General features: G+C 36.6%; 1 protein-coding gene across 3 annotated transcripts in view; it reads right to left on the bottom strand.

The window, feature by feature from the left end:
• Nucleotides 1–17,336, bottom strand: part of TBCD (tubulin folding cofactor D) — a 183,534-nt gene that overhangs the window by 141,512 nt on the left and 24,686 nt on the right. For all 3 annotated transcript variants that reach the window (XM_088133455.1, XM_088133453.1, XM_088133454.1), the window contains exons 8-9: nt 15,959–16,091; nt 1,815–1,860 (exon numbers count right to left, since the gene is read on the bottom strand). In XM_088133455.1, the coding sequence (XP_087989581.1) occupies nt 1,815–1,860; nt 15,959–16,091 (179 nt within the window). The remainder of the gene's footprint in view (nt 1–1,814; nt 1,861–15,958; nt 16,092–17,336) is intronic.

The following is a 17,336-nucleotide window of genomic DNA, read 5'->3' as shown; positions in this document are numbered from 1 at the left end:
ATACACAATGGTCTCCTCCTCACCTTATTCCTTTCTTAACTATTAATCTTTCAAAAAGAGGAATCTAGAATGCTGATAGTGAAGTGTCAGTCTCCATGTTATTTTAAGAATGCCTTTGAGCCTCAAATAGATCCCTCCAAAGCTTGATAGATGGCTATTATACACAATACCCTAAGTGTGCCCCCCTACACAGGAAAAAAAAAAATTAAGTTAAAAGGGTAGGAGAGGGTGGGTCTCAATTAGCATTCTGGTGAATGGGTGCATTCCGATTGTTTATATCCCTCAGCTGTTAATCAGCCTCCAATATAGCCATCTGTAGGCCAAAAGAATTGGGAATGCTTGTCTAACTAAGTAATATTTTTTTTATTATTCAATACACAAATTACTTACTCCAAGAAATGACCTTAGGCTTCAGACTATGTTTCACTGCCAAAAACTGGATATATTATAAACTGATAGAAAATGAAGGAAAAATAATTCTCTTTTATATCTGAATAGTCCTACAGCAAAATTGGGGAGTTAAAAGATGCTTGAGATTAAGGTATTACTAAAGGTCAAAGAGAAAGGGGAAAAGGCTGATAACAATCATTTTTCCACCATACAGAATAAAATGTACTGATTTTAAAAGTTGCTATGATACCTAATGTATTTAAACCTAGCTTAGAGCTCAAGATACACTATTAGAACATAATCACATTCCCATTTAACAGCAGTAAATGGAATTATTATTGGCATAAGCAGAGTAAAAAATGTTAATATCAAGAACTAAGAATAGGTACAGATGTTTTCCTATATTTATACTAAAACAGAATTCAATGATGAGTATAACTGTAAAGATCAATCCATGTTAATTTGGGATTGGTAGAATACTTCTGGACACCTCGGGCATACTTCCAAGATCTGATATTCTTAAACTTGAGAAGCTCCTTTGTAATTCCAATATAAATTGATCAATTCTACTGAGCTCTGTCCAAATCAGCCATCTCCATAGAAAGGAACACCACAATCCCCTTCCGTCTAATTGTATCCATTTTGAAAAGTCAATAGATGCAGATAAGATTTTTTTGTTTTCAAATAAATTAAAAAAAAAAAAAAAAGCAGGAGTTCTAGTCCTGCCTTAGGCATGAAAGCCAGCTGGGTGACTTTGGGCCTGACACTCACTCTCAGCCCAACTCATCTCACAGGGTTGTTATTGTTGTGGGGAAAATAGGAGGAGGAAGCAGTATTAGGTATGTTCGCCACTTTGAGTTATTTATAAAAATAGGAAAGGCAGGATAAAAAAATCTAAATAAATAAATGAGTCCCTGTATACATTAAACCGAAAAGTGTTCAGATAGAAGAGCATTTGGCAGGATTTTATCCTTATGTGTCTGTCTACTAGACTGAGTTCTCAAACCTGATCTCCAAATAAGCTTTGCCTCAGACTTCCTGTATTAATATGCAAATTATCTTCAGATGATTACAGTAACATTCTAAAAGTTTAGGACAGGGCACAAATGACTGGGAAAAACAGTTCCTGATTGGCGCTCTTGTATAAGACACTTCTACCAAGTATTAGTTAACTACTCATGCAGTGCACTCCACACTATACAAGAAGTTCCACAGAAGGTTTTTGAAGATACAGAGGGAAGGAGGAGACAAGAAAGCCCCCTTGTATGAGCTTATTTCTAGCTGTGGTTTTCAGGATTCCAGTCATTGATTTTAAACAGGAGAGTCAAGAGAAGTATAAAATCTTAACACTATAACTATCGGAACTCTGTATCATGTTTATTCTGTTCTGATCTTTATGTTCATGGTACCATGAAGAGTCTTACCATATGGTAAACAATCTTCCCTTTTGCCATGTTTAAAAAGTTGTGCCTAAGAAAGGTAAAAGAAAAATATATTACTGAACAAACGAAATACAAATATTAACCGAAATTTTGAAATATGAGTATCAAGAAGTAATGTTCCAAGATTTTCTGTCATACTATAATAATCTTAACCACAGTACATAACTTTAATATGTATTTATGATCACATTAAAGCTTCTGGGAGGCTAAATTAGGGTCAGGCTGACACTTAATGATGAATACATCAACCAAGAACAGCTATTAGCTCAAATGCAAAGACTTGCACAATAGAATAAAGAGAAAGCAAAGGTTTCTTTGCTTAAAGTTTAAAACTCGAGAGCCAGAGTAGTGTAGTGTGGTGTGGTATAATGATGTGATTATAGACTGAAATCAGAGACACCCACTACCTTGAGCATCCTGAGAAAAAGCAGGATATACAACTTAAATATATTACATTTGTAAGCTGCTCAATAACCAAAATTCCACTGCGAAGTTCTATCAAAGGTTACAGCTCTAGGTAAAATAAAATAAAATAAAATAAAACAAAACAAAACAAAACAAAACAAAACAAAACAAAACAAAACAAAACAAAACAAAACAAAACAAAACAAAATAAAATAGAAGTTGAAGTTGAAGTTGAAGTTGAAGTTGAAGTTGAAGTTGAAGTTGAAGTTGCAGTTGCAGTTGCAGTTGCAGTGAAGTGAAGTGAAGTGAAGTGAAGTGAAGTGAAGTGAAGTGAAGTGAAGTGAAGTGAAGTGAAGTGAAGTGAAGTGAAATGGTAGACAACTGCTTTAGTGGAATGCAACTAAATCGTTAACTGAACACTTCCTTATAGGAAGATGGGTTAGAAGACAAGAGGAGAGTGGGACAAAAGCAACTGACAGAGAAAAAGAAAAAGAAAATCAGTTTATAGGATAGGGTACAGTAGAATAGGAGTAAAAACACTGGTGGTCCTTGTTGAAAATGGAACTAACATTCTGTAAATAAACATGAAATAAACAGAAACACTTTGTGGTCTATATTAATTATTCATAATCTGGTGGTCTTCTGGTTGATTATGAAAATGAATATATTATCATTAGCCCAATGCCTAATATATGATGAAAACCTGCCTATCCTGTTTACTATTGACTTATCTCTTCCAGAATAAACCATCAAATATTTAAAATTCATCATAGCTGAAACAGAATATTATATTCTAGGTTTAGTGTCTCCCTAATAGCACAAACTTTAAAATTCTATTGGTTTTGCATGATTTTGCAATTCACTTCTTTCATATGAAAGGAAGGTAACAGAGGAAACAACACAAAGTTAGACATAACTAACATTCAACATACACGTTATCAGTAATGGCTATTCTAGGATGTGAGAACAAGAACCCCCTATATAATAGGACATTTGATAAAATGGAGTAGAAAATATTATAGGAAGCTCTTCAAAATGGAATGCAAAATACTTTGCAGCAGAATACAAATGTTCAAAGAAAATGGAAGAACAGGATCTTAACATTCCAATTCTTCTTCATAGATTTGGTGGCTTTTGGTCTTTTGCACACACACACACACCCCATTGGCCTTGTGGTTCTGGCTGCCCTAGGCCTTTCAGCCTGTGTCATCATTAGGGTGCCTACTCTGTTCAGGGGGGTTAGGGAGGATGTGTGTGGAACCTTTCCATGTGGTTTTGTTTTGTTTTCCCGCTCAGGCTTGGACTGCTGAGTACCTTGAGGCAAGTGTGGTTAGGGGTGACTGAGTTCCTAGTGGGTCAGGGTGAGTTATAGGAGAATTATCTGGTGGAGGGAGGATTGGATATGTCTTCCAGACCTGGAAGGGGGAGCTGAGGTGCAGGCAGGGCCATTTCAAGAGTGATCGGCAGAGGAAGATATGGCAGAAATCCAAGGGTACCTCACTTGGGGACACTGGGCCCACTGCTTGAAAGCAATCCTGCAGTCTGACCCTAGTTTCTGCTCTGACTGCCTGGAAAGGGATCCTTGGTGGCCCTGGACTTCAGTTGTTGCTTTTGAATGCCAGGTCTATGTATAATAAAACTGCCTCATCCATGATAGTTTCTTGGAAGAGGGAGCCAACCTGGCATGTCTTACGAAGATGTGGTTGGGCATAGGGGGGTCCCCTCTTGGAAATGTGCCCACCTGGGATTCGGGTTCTGCATTAGCCTAGAACATGGGGGGGGGGGGGAGAGCAGGTGTCAACTGTGGCTAGGAAGGCCTCTGCACAACTTCATCTGGTGTGCCAGTTGTCCCCTTTCCTAGATCGGGGGGTTCTTCAGACAGTCACTCGTGCCCTAGTCACCTTGCAGCTTGGCTACTGCAATGCTCTCTACATGGGGCTACTCTTGAAGGCCACCTGTGGAAGCAGTAATGGGCATGCCCCAGTATGCCCATGTAACACCTATCGAGTCCTTCCCAAGGACCATGGATAGGCAGATGTTGTTGTTTGATGGGGTTAAAGGCATTGTCACAGGATATAAACTGTTCCAAGTAAAGTTGCCTTTTGCAATTGTCTGATGGTGATTTTGTCAATGCCGATGGTCTTAAAAAGGTGCTCCAGATGTTTTGGGATTGTACCTAAGGTGCCTATAAATATTGGTACTATCTTTGCTTTCTTTTGCTGTAGTCATTCTACTTCTATTTGCAGGTCTTTGTATTTTGTGATATTCTCCCGTTCTTTCTCTTCTATTCAGCTGTTTCAGGTATTGCAATATCCACTGTCCAGATTTTTTTGTCTTTCTTATCAACAATTGTTAAGGTTGGGGTGTTGTGTGGCAGGTGCTTGTCTGGTTGAATTCTAAAGTCCCAGAGTACTTTAGCTTCTTCATTTTCTATTACTTTGTCTGTTTTGTGGTCCCAGCAGTTCTTGCTTACAGGCAAATGGTATTTCCTGCAGATATTCCATTTGTCATGTCATTGTTTGTAGTCAGTCTGTGCAATCTTCTTGCAGCAGCTAACTAGGTAGTCCACTGTTGTTGTTGTTGTTGTTGTTGTTGTTGTTGTTGTTGTTGTTTCTCCTCCTCCTCCTCCTCCTTAGGTTTTATTTTGTACTTCCAAGGGCAAGATGCAATGAGTCCACAACACATTGTACTATTTAAGTTACTTAACAATCTTCCCTTATTTTATCTAGTTAAACTATAATTAAATGTAAATCTCATGACTGTGATGCTATGAGACACAGTAACTGATGTCCACCCAAACTGCACATTTCTAGTTACACCCAAGGATCTTGCACAACATGCATCAACTCAAAATAATTATGGCTACTATTTGCAATATTGGGCTGGTGATGTTTAACATCTGTTTAACCAAATCCAATGAGGACACAGGGCAACTTAAAACCAGTTTCAGAATCTCTGTATTAATAAAAGCTTATTTATTTATCATCTTTGAAATTATTACTTGGAAATAAATCCTTGGATCTGGAAGGAATTACATGTATATTTCTTGGAAATATTACATACTTCTACACTGTCTAAATTGACTGAAACCAGGATTACAGTAATTAAACAAGCATAAACATGAGAAGCTGCAAGTAAACATTCCACTTTTTTTTTTCAAAGTACTTGTCAAGACATCTCCAATCTACCATATTTACCTAAAAGGAACACAATCCTAAATTTAAAATGGTCTCCACATAAATGAAGACTAGAGAAAATATGATAAACACAATGTTTCACTTCACACCTTGTCATCCTAGGACTACAACTCCAACTGAAATTAATCCTGAAGATTCTTCCCACCCATAAATATATACCTGGCAGAAGTCACACTCCATAAAAGGACAGAGGAAGGACAAAAACCAAACTTTTTAGTAACTTCATTAATACTTATTAAAAGTGCCTGTAAAAAAGGTGCCCATTTATAACATTAATTGATCTCCATATACTAAACATTCTCTAACACAGAGAGAAACATAAATATACTCACATGCACTCATATGCATCCCTTCTTCTAGCAAGTAAGTAAAACATAAGAACATAAAACAAAAAGAACCCTGCTAAATTGGCTCAAGACCCATCCTGGTCCAGCATTTTCTCACAGTACTGATCCAAATGACTCTGGGGTGTTCACAGAGATGGAGACGTATCGCACTTGCACAGTTGTTTCCCCAAGCTGGAGATAACAGAATTTGCAAGAATAACATCTCCAATAGACCTGTTACCCATGAATTTATCCAATTCCTCTTAAAAAAAAAGTTAGTGATCATTACCATATGATTTCTAGAAAAGAAATCTGCCAATTAATGATATGTATAACAAGATGGAGGTAGGGTAAGGAAAAGGGTAGCTGCACAAGGAAAGGAAGGGATGTAACACCTAAATTCAGGTGGCAAGGAGACCCTCCCAAGCTAAGGTTAAACTTAAGACACCCATCTTTGCAGTCATTTGAACCTCCACCCCATTCCTTTGTTTTCAACAACAGTCTTCTATTTAGTAAGTTTAAGATACCCTCCTCCCCAATTCATAGGTATTTACTGGGGGATGGAATTGTCTTGCTATAGATTTGCTATCTGTAAATATAGTATTCACTAACTCATTCTGTGAATCAACCCATGACACAAAAACAAAGTTTAATAGAGCCATGCAATATAATTTTTCTGAATCTTTTATTTAACTCAGTGAAAATATTTAAAATAGGGCTTGAAATAACTAAATGTTTAGAATTGTCTAAACATTCATCCAGACACTAAACTAAATACTTTATCTGAATGTTGTGTTTCATCACTGTAATCGGAAGGAACGCTTTCAGATAAATATGGCCAGGAGTTAAAGTTAAAGGAGTATAGCCCAACCCCAAAAATATTTCCACATATGTAACAGCTATTTATGGATTTAAGTAATGTCAGCTATGGTGTAAATGCAACAAAAAGTCCCTGAGGCTATGCACCTGCTTTGTTTTAGTTTTTAATGAACTGCATTTTGTGATCTTAAATGTAGCATGAATGAACACAACATTACGAAGCATGGGGAACACTGAGGATTAGGAGCAGTTTATGATTTTTAAATAAAGCATATGCTAGGTTAACAGATCTTGATTATTCACTGTTAACACTGGAGAAGTTTAACTCAAAACACACTTTTAATTTTTATACACACACACACACACACATACACACATACACACACACATACTTTTTAAATTAAGAATTTTGATTATAATAGTAAAATCAAATACAAACTTAAAGAAAGAAAACAGAATAGAGAGAAAGAGTAAAAAGTGCAAGGAAAAAGAAAGAAAAAAGAGAAAAGTAAGAATATAATAAAGAAAGAAAAAAAGGAATATATAAAGAAGTGACTTCCAACCTTCATCACAAGTATAAATAAATTTAGTAACTTTTCACCCTCTCTAAAGTTACAAACATTTATCTCTTCATCCCATATCCCATCTTTTACCTATAAACACATGCATAAAACATCATCTTTTCAGTCCTGATGTCAGCAGAAAGTCCATAAAAGGTAACCAGAAGTAACATCTCTCATTTTAACCTTGATGAAATAAACAACTTTATATTCCTTCCTTTTACTTCTAACGGTCTTAATCTTTAGTTCATTCAAATATTGTCATAGTATTTTATTTCTCTTCATTTCTTCACACCCCATTTCTCTTCATTTCATCGCACCCCGTTCCCATGATGCTTTGGAAAGCCTTCAGAAAGCTTCTGAGGCCTTCTGAAGCATTGTGAGAACAGCGTAACCACCATTCTCCAAATAGCGTGCCCTATTTTCACAATGCTTCAGAAGGCCGTCCGAAGCATCGCAATAATGGGGCGTGCTATTTGGAGAATGGCGCAAGCAGCCTCAGGAAGAAAGCCTCATGCGTAGCCAGCAGCTGCCCTGCGTAGGGCCAGGCTGGACATACCTCAACAGCAGCAGGAGGAAGATGGCTAAGGTCAGCTGGGCATGGCAGGGCCTGTGGAGCACAGGGTGGCAGGGAGGTTGCGCTGTGGCACTGGGTGTGGCACAGGGCTTTAGGCAGCACTCCTCGGCGGCAGCAGCAGCAGCACTGGGGCTGAAGTAGAGGCCCAGGGGCAATGGCAGCCAGCAGAGACTGCTAAAGGCCCCAGGCCTTTACTTCAGCCTCAGCACCACTGAGAAGTGCTGCTGTGCAGGAAAGCCAAAAGGACAGAGATGGGAGGGAAATAGGCAGGTGGGGAGAGTTGAAGTGCCCCTGCGGTTGTAAGTGCAAGTGGGCGCCAAGTGCCCAAATTTTGATCATGTGACTGCAGGGGCGCTGCTACATCTGTAACTTCAGGGACCAGGCATAAGTACCATTCGTTCAGTGCTGCCACAACTTCTAACAGTTGCTGAACAAATGGTCATAACTCAAGGACTACCTACAATGACATTAAGCAGGGATGACCTACTTATTCATCATCAAAGCTACTTATTTATCATCAAACTCAATATAAAGGTTTACTTAAATTTCAACTCATGAACTTCTTTGTGAAAGATGCTCAAGCAAACATGTTTAATTTCATAATAGTTAAATTATTTAAATAAATGTTGTACAGGTAGTCCCCAGGTTGAAAACACCCGGTTTAAGGACAAACCATAGTTAAGAACAGAGCCCACTGTAGCAAAATTCGAGTTAAATACACAATGATTTGCATTAAATACACAATGGTTCGAATTAATTACTCAATACTACTCATACAGTATTATACAATAATACTGCTCCAGCTTACAAACAAATTCGACTTAAGGACAGACCTTGGGAACAGAACTCATTCTTAAACTGTGGACTGTATATATCAAATAATAGCCAAATATCATACACAGAGATTCAGTAATATTATCTGAATTATCTGAAATTATTAAGAAGTATTGAATTTACACATCTGTGGCTTGTTTCTGGAGGTGATAAAAAGATTCAAAGATATCCATTAAACTAAAATTCCTTTTATAACACAAGCAACATCAAAACTATTTTTAGGAAGTCAATAAGTTGATTTTGCCACCTGTTTAGAACCTTTCACGTCCACAGCACTTCATGCAAAGATGTTAAAGTGCCAACTATATGCCTTGGGCATTTCTAAGTTACATCACATTTCTTCAGCATTTGTGGGGACATGTAATACTAACCAACCTGTTGAGAGGAATCCAGCTACCTCTCCTTTAAATAATTATACTACCTACAAATTAGAGAAAACCATTGGCGTATCCTAGCAATAGAAATATCAGATCTGGTTCTGTTGCTTTTGAAATAACATGATGCAAGATACAAACAAAAACTAGTTTCTTAGTAATCAGGGAAAAACCTGACACACCTCCTAATTGTCTGTATAACCCACGTAGACTTTGTCTTTGTAAGATGTAAGAATCAGCATTACCTCTGGGACATCTTCCCCAAGCTATACAAATCATCACTATTAAAAGTGGCATGATTACTTGGCAGCAGGCACATCTTGCTGCCACACAGATGAGAATCTGTAGTTACCCTCTGGCTCCAATAAACTATGAGCAACAGATATGCCCAACCTTAAGGGAGGATTGAAAATGCCATAATTACTCTTCAGCACCTCTAAGAGGTCAAGCAGACAAGTCACTGTTCCTAGGATTATTTGTTCAACTTACTTTACCAGAAGCACAACTAAACAACAAGAAATTATCAAGTGGTAAACTATTGTAAAAGAAAGTCCCGTCTCAAAGAAATGAAGTCCATACTGTTTTGGAAAAGGAACATTTCACTCTAAAGGCTTCATTTAATCTGGTTATCATTAGCATTCTAAGGCTTTCACTATCAACAAAATATTTCCTATTCTCATATACTCTGGAAACTCTGTGTAAGAGATACAGAATGTGTTAGGAAGAGGAAAGGATAAAAACATCCAAATTGTGAATGCAAGGAAACTTATAGAAAATCATTATTTATTTTATTTATTTGTCACATTTATATAACCGCCCATCTCATAAAAAGCAACTCTGGGTGGTGAACAAGAATTAAGAAAACAGCAAATAAATTTTTAAAAAACAATAATTATAAAAAATAAAAATTATTAAAATGGAAATATCATCAAAAAATTTAAAATATACAATCCCCACAGAGAGAACAGAATATCAATCATAGTAGAGATATCTAAGAATGTCTCTGGTTCCCAAAGACCCCCAGACCTGATGATATAACCAGATCTTGAAGGACTTCTGAAATGAAAGCAGGGAAGGGGCAAGCCTAATTTCAGTGGGGCGAAGATTCCAGAAGGAGGGAGCCAAGGCAGAGAAGGCCTGCCTCCTGGGACCCACCAAATGCACATACCTGGCCAATGGAACCTGTAGCATACCTTCCCTGCCAGATCTAATGAGACAGGCTGATGTAATCGGGGAAAGGCGGTCCCTCAGATAACCCGTCCCCATGCCATGAAGTGTTTTAAAGGTAAACACCAGCCCCTTGAATAGGACCTGGAAGCATACTGGCAGCCAATGCAACTCGCGAAACAGAGGTGTAATACGTGCTCTTCTAGGAGCACACGTAACTGTTGTGCCACCGCATTCTGCACCAATTGAAGCTTCCAGATATTCTTCATGGCAGCCCCATGTAGAGTGCATTACAGTAGTCCAATCTGGAGGTGACTAGGGCATGAGTGACTGTGAACACAGCCCATTCTAGCATTATCCTAGCATTTTCCTTCTACAATTGCCAGAAGATTGCCAAGAAATGTAGACACAATACAAGGTACCGGCTGGGAAAGGAGATAGGTTAGGTTGAACAAAAGCAAGGGACCTTTTTTTTTCAATTTATTTTTTTTCTTCTCTCTGCTTCTTCCAATCTTCCAGTCTACTTGACTGAAGGGCCACTGACCTTCCAGAGGGGCTACAGGGGGCAAAAGGAGCATAAGGGATGAGAAAACCCCCTTCTAGTAATTTCCTTAAGTCCATGGCCTTCAGAGTCTAAATCATGATTCAAGTTGTCTACCTAAATATATTTATGTATTGTATTTACATTCTGCCCTTCTACCAGATACTCGAGGCACGTACTCAGGATTCCTTGCTCTTTCCCCCAGCAAAAAATCACTAGAATTCTATGACATAGGTTGGGCTGGGAATATATTCTTACAGATAGGACAATAATTCTAAACTATGTTTGTTGAACAAACCATAATACACCATAATCAACAAAGCTAATCCAAAAAGTAAGCAAACCACATTATGGTTTCATATTCTGTGTTCCTCAGTAACTGGTCCAAATCACCCAGTGAGTTTCATGATTGAGCAGGAATTTTAACCAGCAACTCTTCGCTTCTAATCCAACATTCCAACTGCTACACCACAATAGCTTTTCCAAATTGAACGCTATAAAAATTAAGTTAAAATACTACAAAAATATACAGAACATTTCTATGAACAGTAGCTTGATACAATTTATAGGCAGAGATTAAAGTTGTCTGTCAAACATCCTGGACAGTGTTTTCAGTCAGAGCAGGCATTACTAAGCTAGATGGATCTATTGTCTGACTCAAAATAACACATTCCTATATTCCTAACTGAAATGAGCATTCACATCAATTCACAGAGATTTGAGTGAAATAAATGTAATCCCATATAAAAAGACTCTAAAATGGATGACATCCAAATTGTGATTGTAGCTTGGAAATGCACTGGTGGTAAAAAGGGAAAATTGCACGCTATTTGAGCCTCTATTTTAATGGCAAATTGAAAAGGGAGAAGGAGGGAAGCAGCTTAGAACCCTATGCTGCACTTTCCTAATTGACAGATACGTTTGCTAATTCTAAGTAAATGAAGGCAACAAAACTTCAGATCATGGTTTGAAATCTAGATATTTACAATGAGTTAAAAGCTATCAAAGGTTATGTTCAATACTCAGAGCTACAGATTTGTTTTTGTGCCTCTAAGACTAAAGACTGCATAGCAGGGCTATCTCTTACCTGGGGCATAATCTACAAGAGCACACAGTTATTACCAAACAATGGTTAAAGCCTGAAAAGCTCGCAGAGAAAATGTCTTTTCTTTGACGCAAATAAAAATAGCTCTTAATACATGCCATTTTACTTACTTACTGGCTAGGATGCTTTATTTTAAAGCTATTACTCATATTTGTATAATGTATCTCTAATAAAAGAAATTAACTATAACTTAATAAGTTTCTATGCCCCAGGCTACTCCAAGATGAGGACATCCCTGTCATGCAAGCTAGAGTGCTACACCCTGCAGGGCTAGCAAAACATTTGCTAGTATATGGGGCAGGTTTAAAAACAAGTCTACCGATCTGAAGACCTTATAATTTAAAACAGATGTTTCTTACAATTAGATAAATGGTAGGTTTGAAACCAGTTGTATATACATGCACACACACAGCATCTATACCAAAATCTCATGGCTAAACTACACACAATATTACATATTACAGGTCAAATGTAATGTTCTAACATTCATATACTGAACATGCACATATGAAAGATTAAGGGCTATTAACATTTCCCTCCCTTGCTGCAGTCTGGAGTTTGGTTTTGTATTTTTAAAATCAGTATTTGCCTTATCATAGGCACCCACCCACCAGGCAGTTGTGAATCACTGATATAGTTACCGAAGGTAAGCATCACCAGTAAACATATAGAGCATACACTCCACAAATAATGCTCCCTTTTAATTATAACACAGACGTGACATATTTCAAACCTATACTTGAAAGAGATAAAGTTGTGCTACCTGTTAGTAATACATTCTTTCACAACAGGTGTCCTATCAACAGGTGCAAAAGAACAAGCCCATAAGTAGAATCATGTTGTGAAACACATAGTGCATGTTTCAACAAGAACTGTCAGTATTTAGCAGTATGTCTTAAAAAGATGAATTAAACAGTAGTATACAATCTTGTCTCAACTAATTCAGGAAGAAATATTTCTAGAGTGGCTCTTATGTTTGCCTATTCAAGTCTCTTGTCCTCACTAAGAAAACATAACAATCAAAATGGGACATCTTGCATTGATTTAAATGCACTGGTACTTTAATTCTATGAGGTAGAATCAGCTTTGCTAATACTTTCTATAATAAACTCTACAAATAAACATGGAATCTCAGTGAAATGATTTTCTTTCTTTCTTTCTTTCTTTCTTTTTTTTTTTTTGGTAACATCAGGATTGGAAAACAGAGGCTCCCCAAATTTGCTAAATTTCATTCCTGGCCAGCCTAGTTGGAGCTGTTTCGAATTTTAGCTTAACAACATCTGGAGGGCCATGGATATCTTGATCCCTGTTGTACATGTTGTAAGGTATTGAAGAAAGCTCACATAAGCACAATGATGTCAAATTTGAAATATGTAGATCCACAGCAGAAAAAAATATAAACGCTCTCTAAGAGTTTACATATTTTAGCTGAGGATGAATCACTTGGATATAAAACTACTGCCTAAATAGCTGAGCAAATTGATTTTCTGAGATGAAATCATTATAATGCATTTGACCATCACATTTTTTTTAATAAGGCCAATTCTGTATATAATGCCTGATTCCATTTTGGTATGCTATTTTAATGTCTATTCCATAATCACCTTCAATATATATTAAAACTATTTTTTACTTCAAACATTTAAGGAGCAGCTAAATTCTGAAATGTGAAATTATTATGTGGCATCTGGCCCAGGACATTTATTATTCAAAACTTATTTCATGCCAATAATTATATATTTAGTCCAGTACTATTATACCATTATGCATCTGGCAATCTATATTTCAAGATCTCAGAAATTTTCTACCAACCTGATATCAAAAATATTGTTTAGCTGGAGATATCACATATTGAACCTAGACTCACAGGATAATCTTAACTAAATAAGGTTTTCCTCAGCTTCAGTGTCATCTTCCTCCTACTCTCCACCAACAATTACCTTTATTCCATAGTCATCGTAAATGGTACTGAAAAAAATGCTCTGAGGAAAAAAATGAGCATTTGGGAGAAGACTATTTTTTTCCAACTACTACTTACTACTAATAGTAAAATATCTGTAACTTCATGGATGGATTAAGACAAATAAGTTTGCTTTATTTTTTAAAAAGAAATTTCTAAATATTTATTTTCACATTCTTTGATCCAGAGCACTGATTTCTATTTCCTTCTCAGATATGCCAAGGTTGGAGTACTCTATGTTGTAACTCAGGAAAAAGAAATACTGGAAAGTAGCCATTGCCTGCTATCTATACTTGTCCAAAGTATGCTGGGATCACAAACCAATTTTGTTGCAACTGAGAAGAACAGACCCATGAAAGATCATGAAAGGATAGCCAAAACCACAGACAAACCTCAATTTCTGTTACCATTTAGCATTTTAAAGCCACAAAAACTGGACCATTCAAAAATGGAAGAGCCAGATTAACATCCTACTTAAACCAATTATTTTAGGAAGGGAATTTCATTCAAAATTAGCCTAATAACCAAAACACTGTTATCTATGAAAAGGATAACTAATACAAAATTATACAATTATATAAATGCTAGTTGAGTAAATATAGTAATCAAGATTAATTTGATTTACATTTATAAGTTGTTGTTTTTTTCTAAAATATTTTTCTAATATTGACTGCAATACCAGTTGGCTATTGCTTATAACTTAACCTTTAATCATGAAAGGGAAAAAGATACTGAAGACATTCAAAAACCAGTAACAGCACAATCAATGTGCTTCAAAAAAAAAAAAGCTAAGTGAGCAACCAAATCAATAAAGTTGCTCAATACTTGAGCCATTTCTGTAAAGAAAGGAAAATATCTTTATGAGCAAGTTTCTAGTTTCAAGAAAATTATATCTCATTTGAGTTTCGATTCAACTTGTTAAGTTTTCACCTGTTTCACTTAACACACACTAATAACAGGTGGAATAAAACCACATACAACAAAGGACTTATGACTAACATTAAAGTAATATACAGCCTACAAGTTTCATCAAGCAGTAGCAGGCTTTGTTAAATAAAGGAGGAAAACTTTTAACTCTTAAACTTTGCCAACCTGAAATCTAACACGTTTCTCTTTCCTCTTCCTTTAAAGAACAAAGAAAAGCATGTGAGTGAGTTTTCTTTCTACTAACAGAAAAATTAGTTTCACTAGTATTACACTTTCACATAATCACAGTAGATTTCTACAGTTGAAGGATGGAGCAGATAGAAACAGACTTTATTCTTAATTTCTACCCTTGAGTTTAGAAAGCAAACGAATATCCAATACTTCAGTCTGAGACCCTACTTGTTGAGATATGTCCCAGCATGTTCAACCACATACTAGGACATCACGAGCAGACAAAGCCCACTACTCCAATAGCTCTTTCTCTAGTTAATTTGTTCCTATTTTTAAAAGAACTCTATGAGTCAATGGTTTTAATAATGAACAACAAGGTAGAGGATGAATAAAAGAATATTGTTTTCTTAAGTGTCTTCTTCATCACTGAATGCACTGTAACACACACAAAATTGATGTGATGAGTATACATATAAGGCAACTGGCCATAAAAATTTCACACATTTATGCCAATATATTATATAAAAAACATACATTATGGATATGGATACATTAAGGTTAATTAGTAGCACATAAACCACAGTTTTACAGCTCAGTTGTCACAGATTGGTAGTTGAATAAGCCAAGTTAGAAGTGTTAAAGCTACATATAGCAGGAAAGAAGAAGAAAGTGCATAGGAATACCTCTCATTCTCAGACTAGTAATCCATTATATTATATTGAGATGTCTGTTTACCTCAGCTGTTTTGTAAAGAGTTTCACATCATTCAAAACTAAATAAGTAATTAATAATGCCTATGAATGATTATCATTATCTAAACCGTTTTTTGTCAATTGATATGAAAAATGCAACCCTTTGTCTTTGCAGCAAAAGTAAATATTCTTCAGGGATGATGCATCTCATACTGGCCCAAAGTGCTCCAATACCTTTTATCATTATATAAGGGAGAGAACTTTGCAGATTTCTCTTGCCACATATGCTGAAGCCTTCTCCCATGCAACTTAGGATAGCAGAGGAATTTTGTTCTATGTTGTGCCTGGCAGCCACATACAATTCATATAGCTATACTCTGAAGTGCCTCCAAAGGTTAAGGGAGTTGGCAGTTAAAAATAACTTTAAAAAGAAAAAACGGGATTACAGTAACTTTGAAGGCAATTGTTTACCAGGGCCTGAAGCATGCCATCCATTACAATAGTCCCCTCAATAGTCTGAAAAGAGGATTTAGACAATGTTGAAAGGGTCCAGTCCAGGAAGTCTGCCATTCTTTTTTGTCTGACATCAGGGCGGGTAATAAACCTACACAGAAAGAAAAAACACACACGTTGCAAGTTACCTATTCAGGGCAATTCAACTGGTAACACATTTTTCCTGTTAGCCAAACTGGTTTTTGTTCCTGAAGGCAATTGTCCAATGGATGCTTTCCAACATATTTCAGTTGGGAACATTCCAGCTGTCAGTTCTTTAACTCTATCTTTTCTAAAGAAGGTCATAACCCAGAAATATGAATTGTCATAATTCACACTGAAATGGTCTTGAAATGGTGGGGCAAAGGAAAGGAAAATAAAAACACATTCAATTATAATATGATCACTTTTTGAAAACATGCTTTAAAAAGTGTATTTCCTGTTTTCTCATAACACAGAATTTTCAGAAAAGGAGTTAACTTTCTGTAAATCTTCTTTTCCTACTACTTGGGAAGGTAAATCTCCCTCAAGCTCATCTCAGTGCAGAGTGATTACATGGACACATTCATGTAGTTTTCTTGGTAACAACATGGAAGTAATTTGTCATTATCTTCTTCCTGTTTTTTTTGTTTTGTTTTGTTTTTTTACCTTCCCCACCTAGCCTACAGACCAGAAATTTCCTGATGATTTCCCATTCAAATCTTTACAAGCTCCAACCCTTTGGGGGGGGGGAGGGGTTGTTTGTTTGTTTGAGAGTAGCTACATTTGCATGGACCTGCCACCTGGTGTGACATTATATAAAAGCTAGCAGCAAAACAAGGAAGACTTGTTTTGAGACTTTTTTTCCAGTTCAAGGATTGCTAAGGATAGGTTAGAAAGCCAGTATTGTTATGGTATTGGTCTGGCACCAAGAACACCCAGGTTCTAGTTCATTCACAACCACAGAAGCTCACTGGATGACTTTGGGCCAGTCACACTCTCTCAGTTCAACCTACCTCAAATGCTTTGTGGGGAAAAACAGGAGAAAGGAATACTATGTACAATCTCTTGGGATCCTCTTTGAAAGGTGAGATATAAAGCTAACAGAAAAAATAAAAACAAACAGCCCCAGGAGCAAAAGGTAATTTCCGTGGTTCTTCGAAATGAATGTTACAGGAAACTGTAGGATCAATCTCTGATTTCTGACTTTCTTTCACAAAAGCAATCCTAATGTGGAATCTTCATATCTATAATACTGCATTGTTTTATCAAATATATTTTAAATGGATTTGCAATACTTCCTGCAAATCCAAAGCAATATATAAAGTTGGATTTGCTCAAACTTCTTGTCACTAGATGTCACTAAAGCCATTCCAAT

Source organism: Python bivittatus, unplaced genomic scaffold (assembly GCF_059951505.1).
Source record: "Python bivittatus isolate LINGU-HERP-01145 unplaced genomic scaffold, Pbiv_v1 ctg000080_np1212, whole genome shotgun sequence".
Taxonomy (NCBI): Eukaryota; Metazoa; Chordata; class Lepidosauria; order Squamata; family Pythonidae; genus Python; species Python bivittatus.
This window is presented reverse-complemented; position numbering and strand designations above follow the sequence as displayed.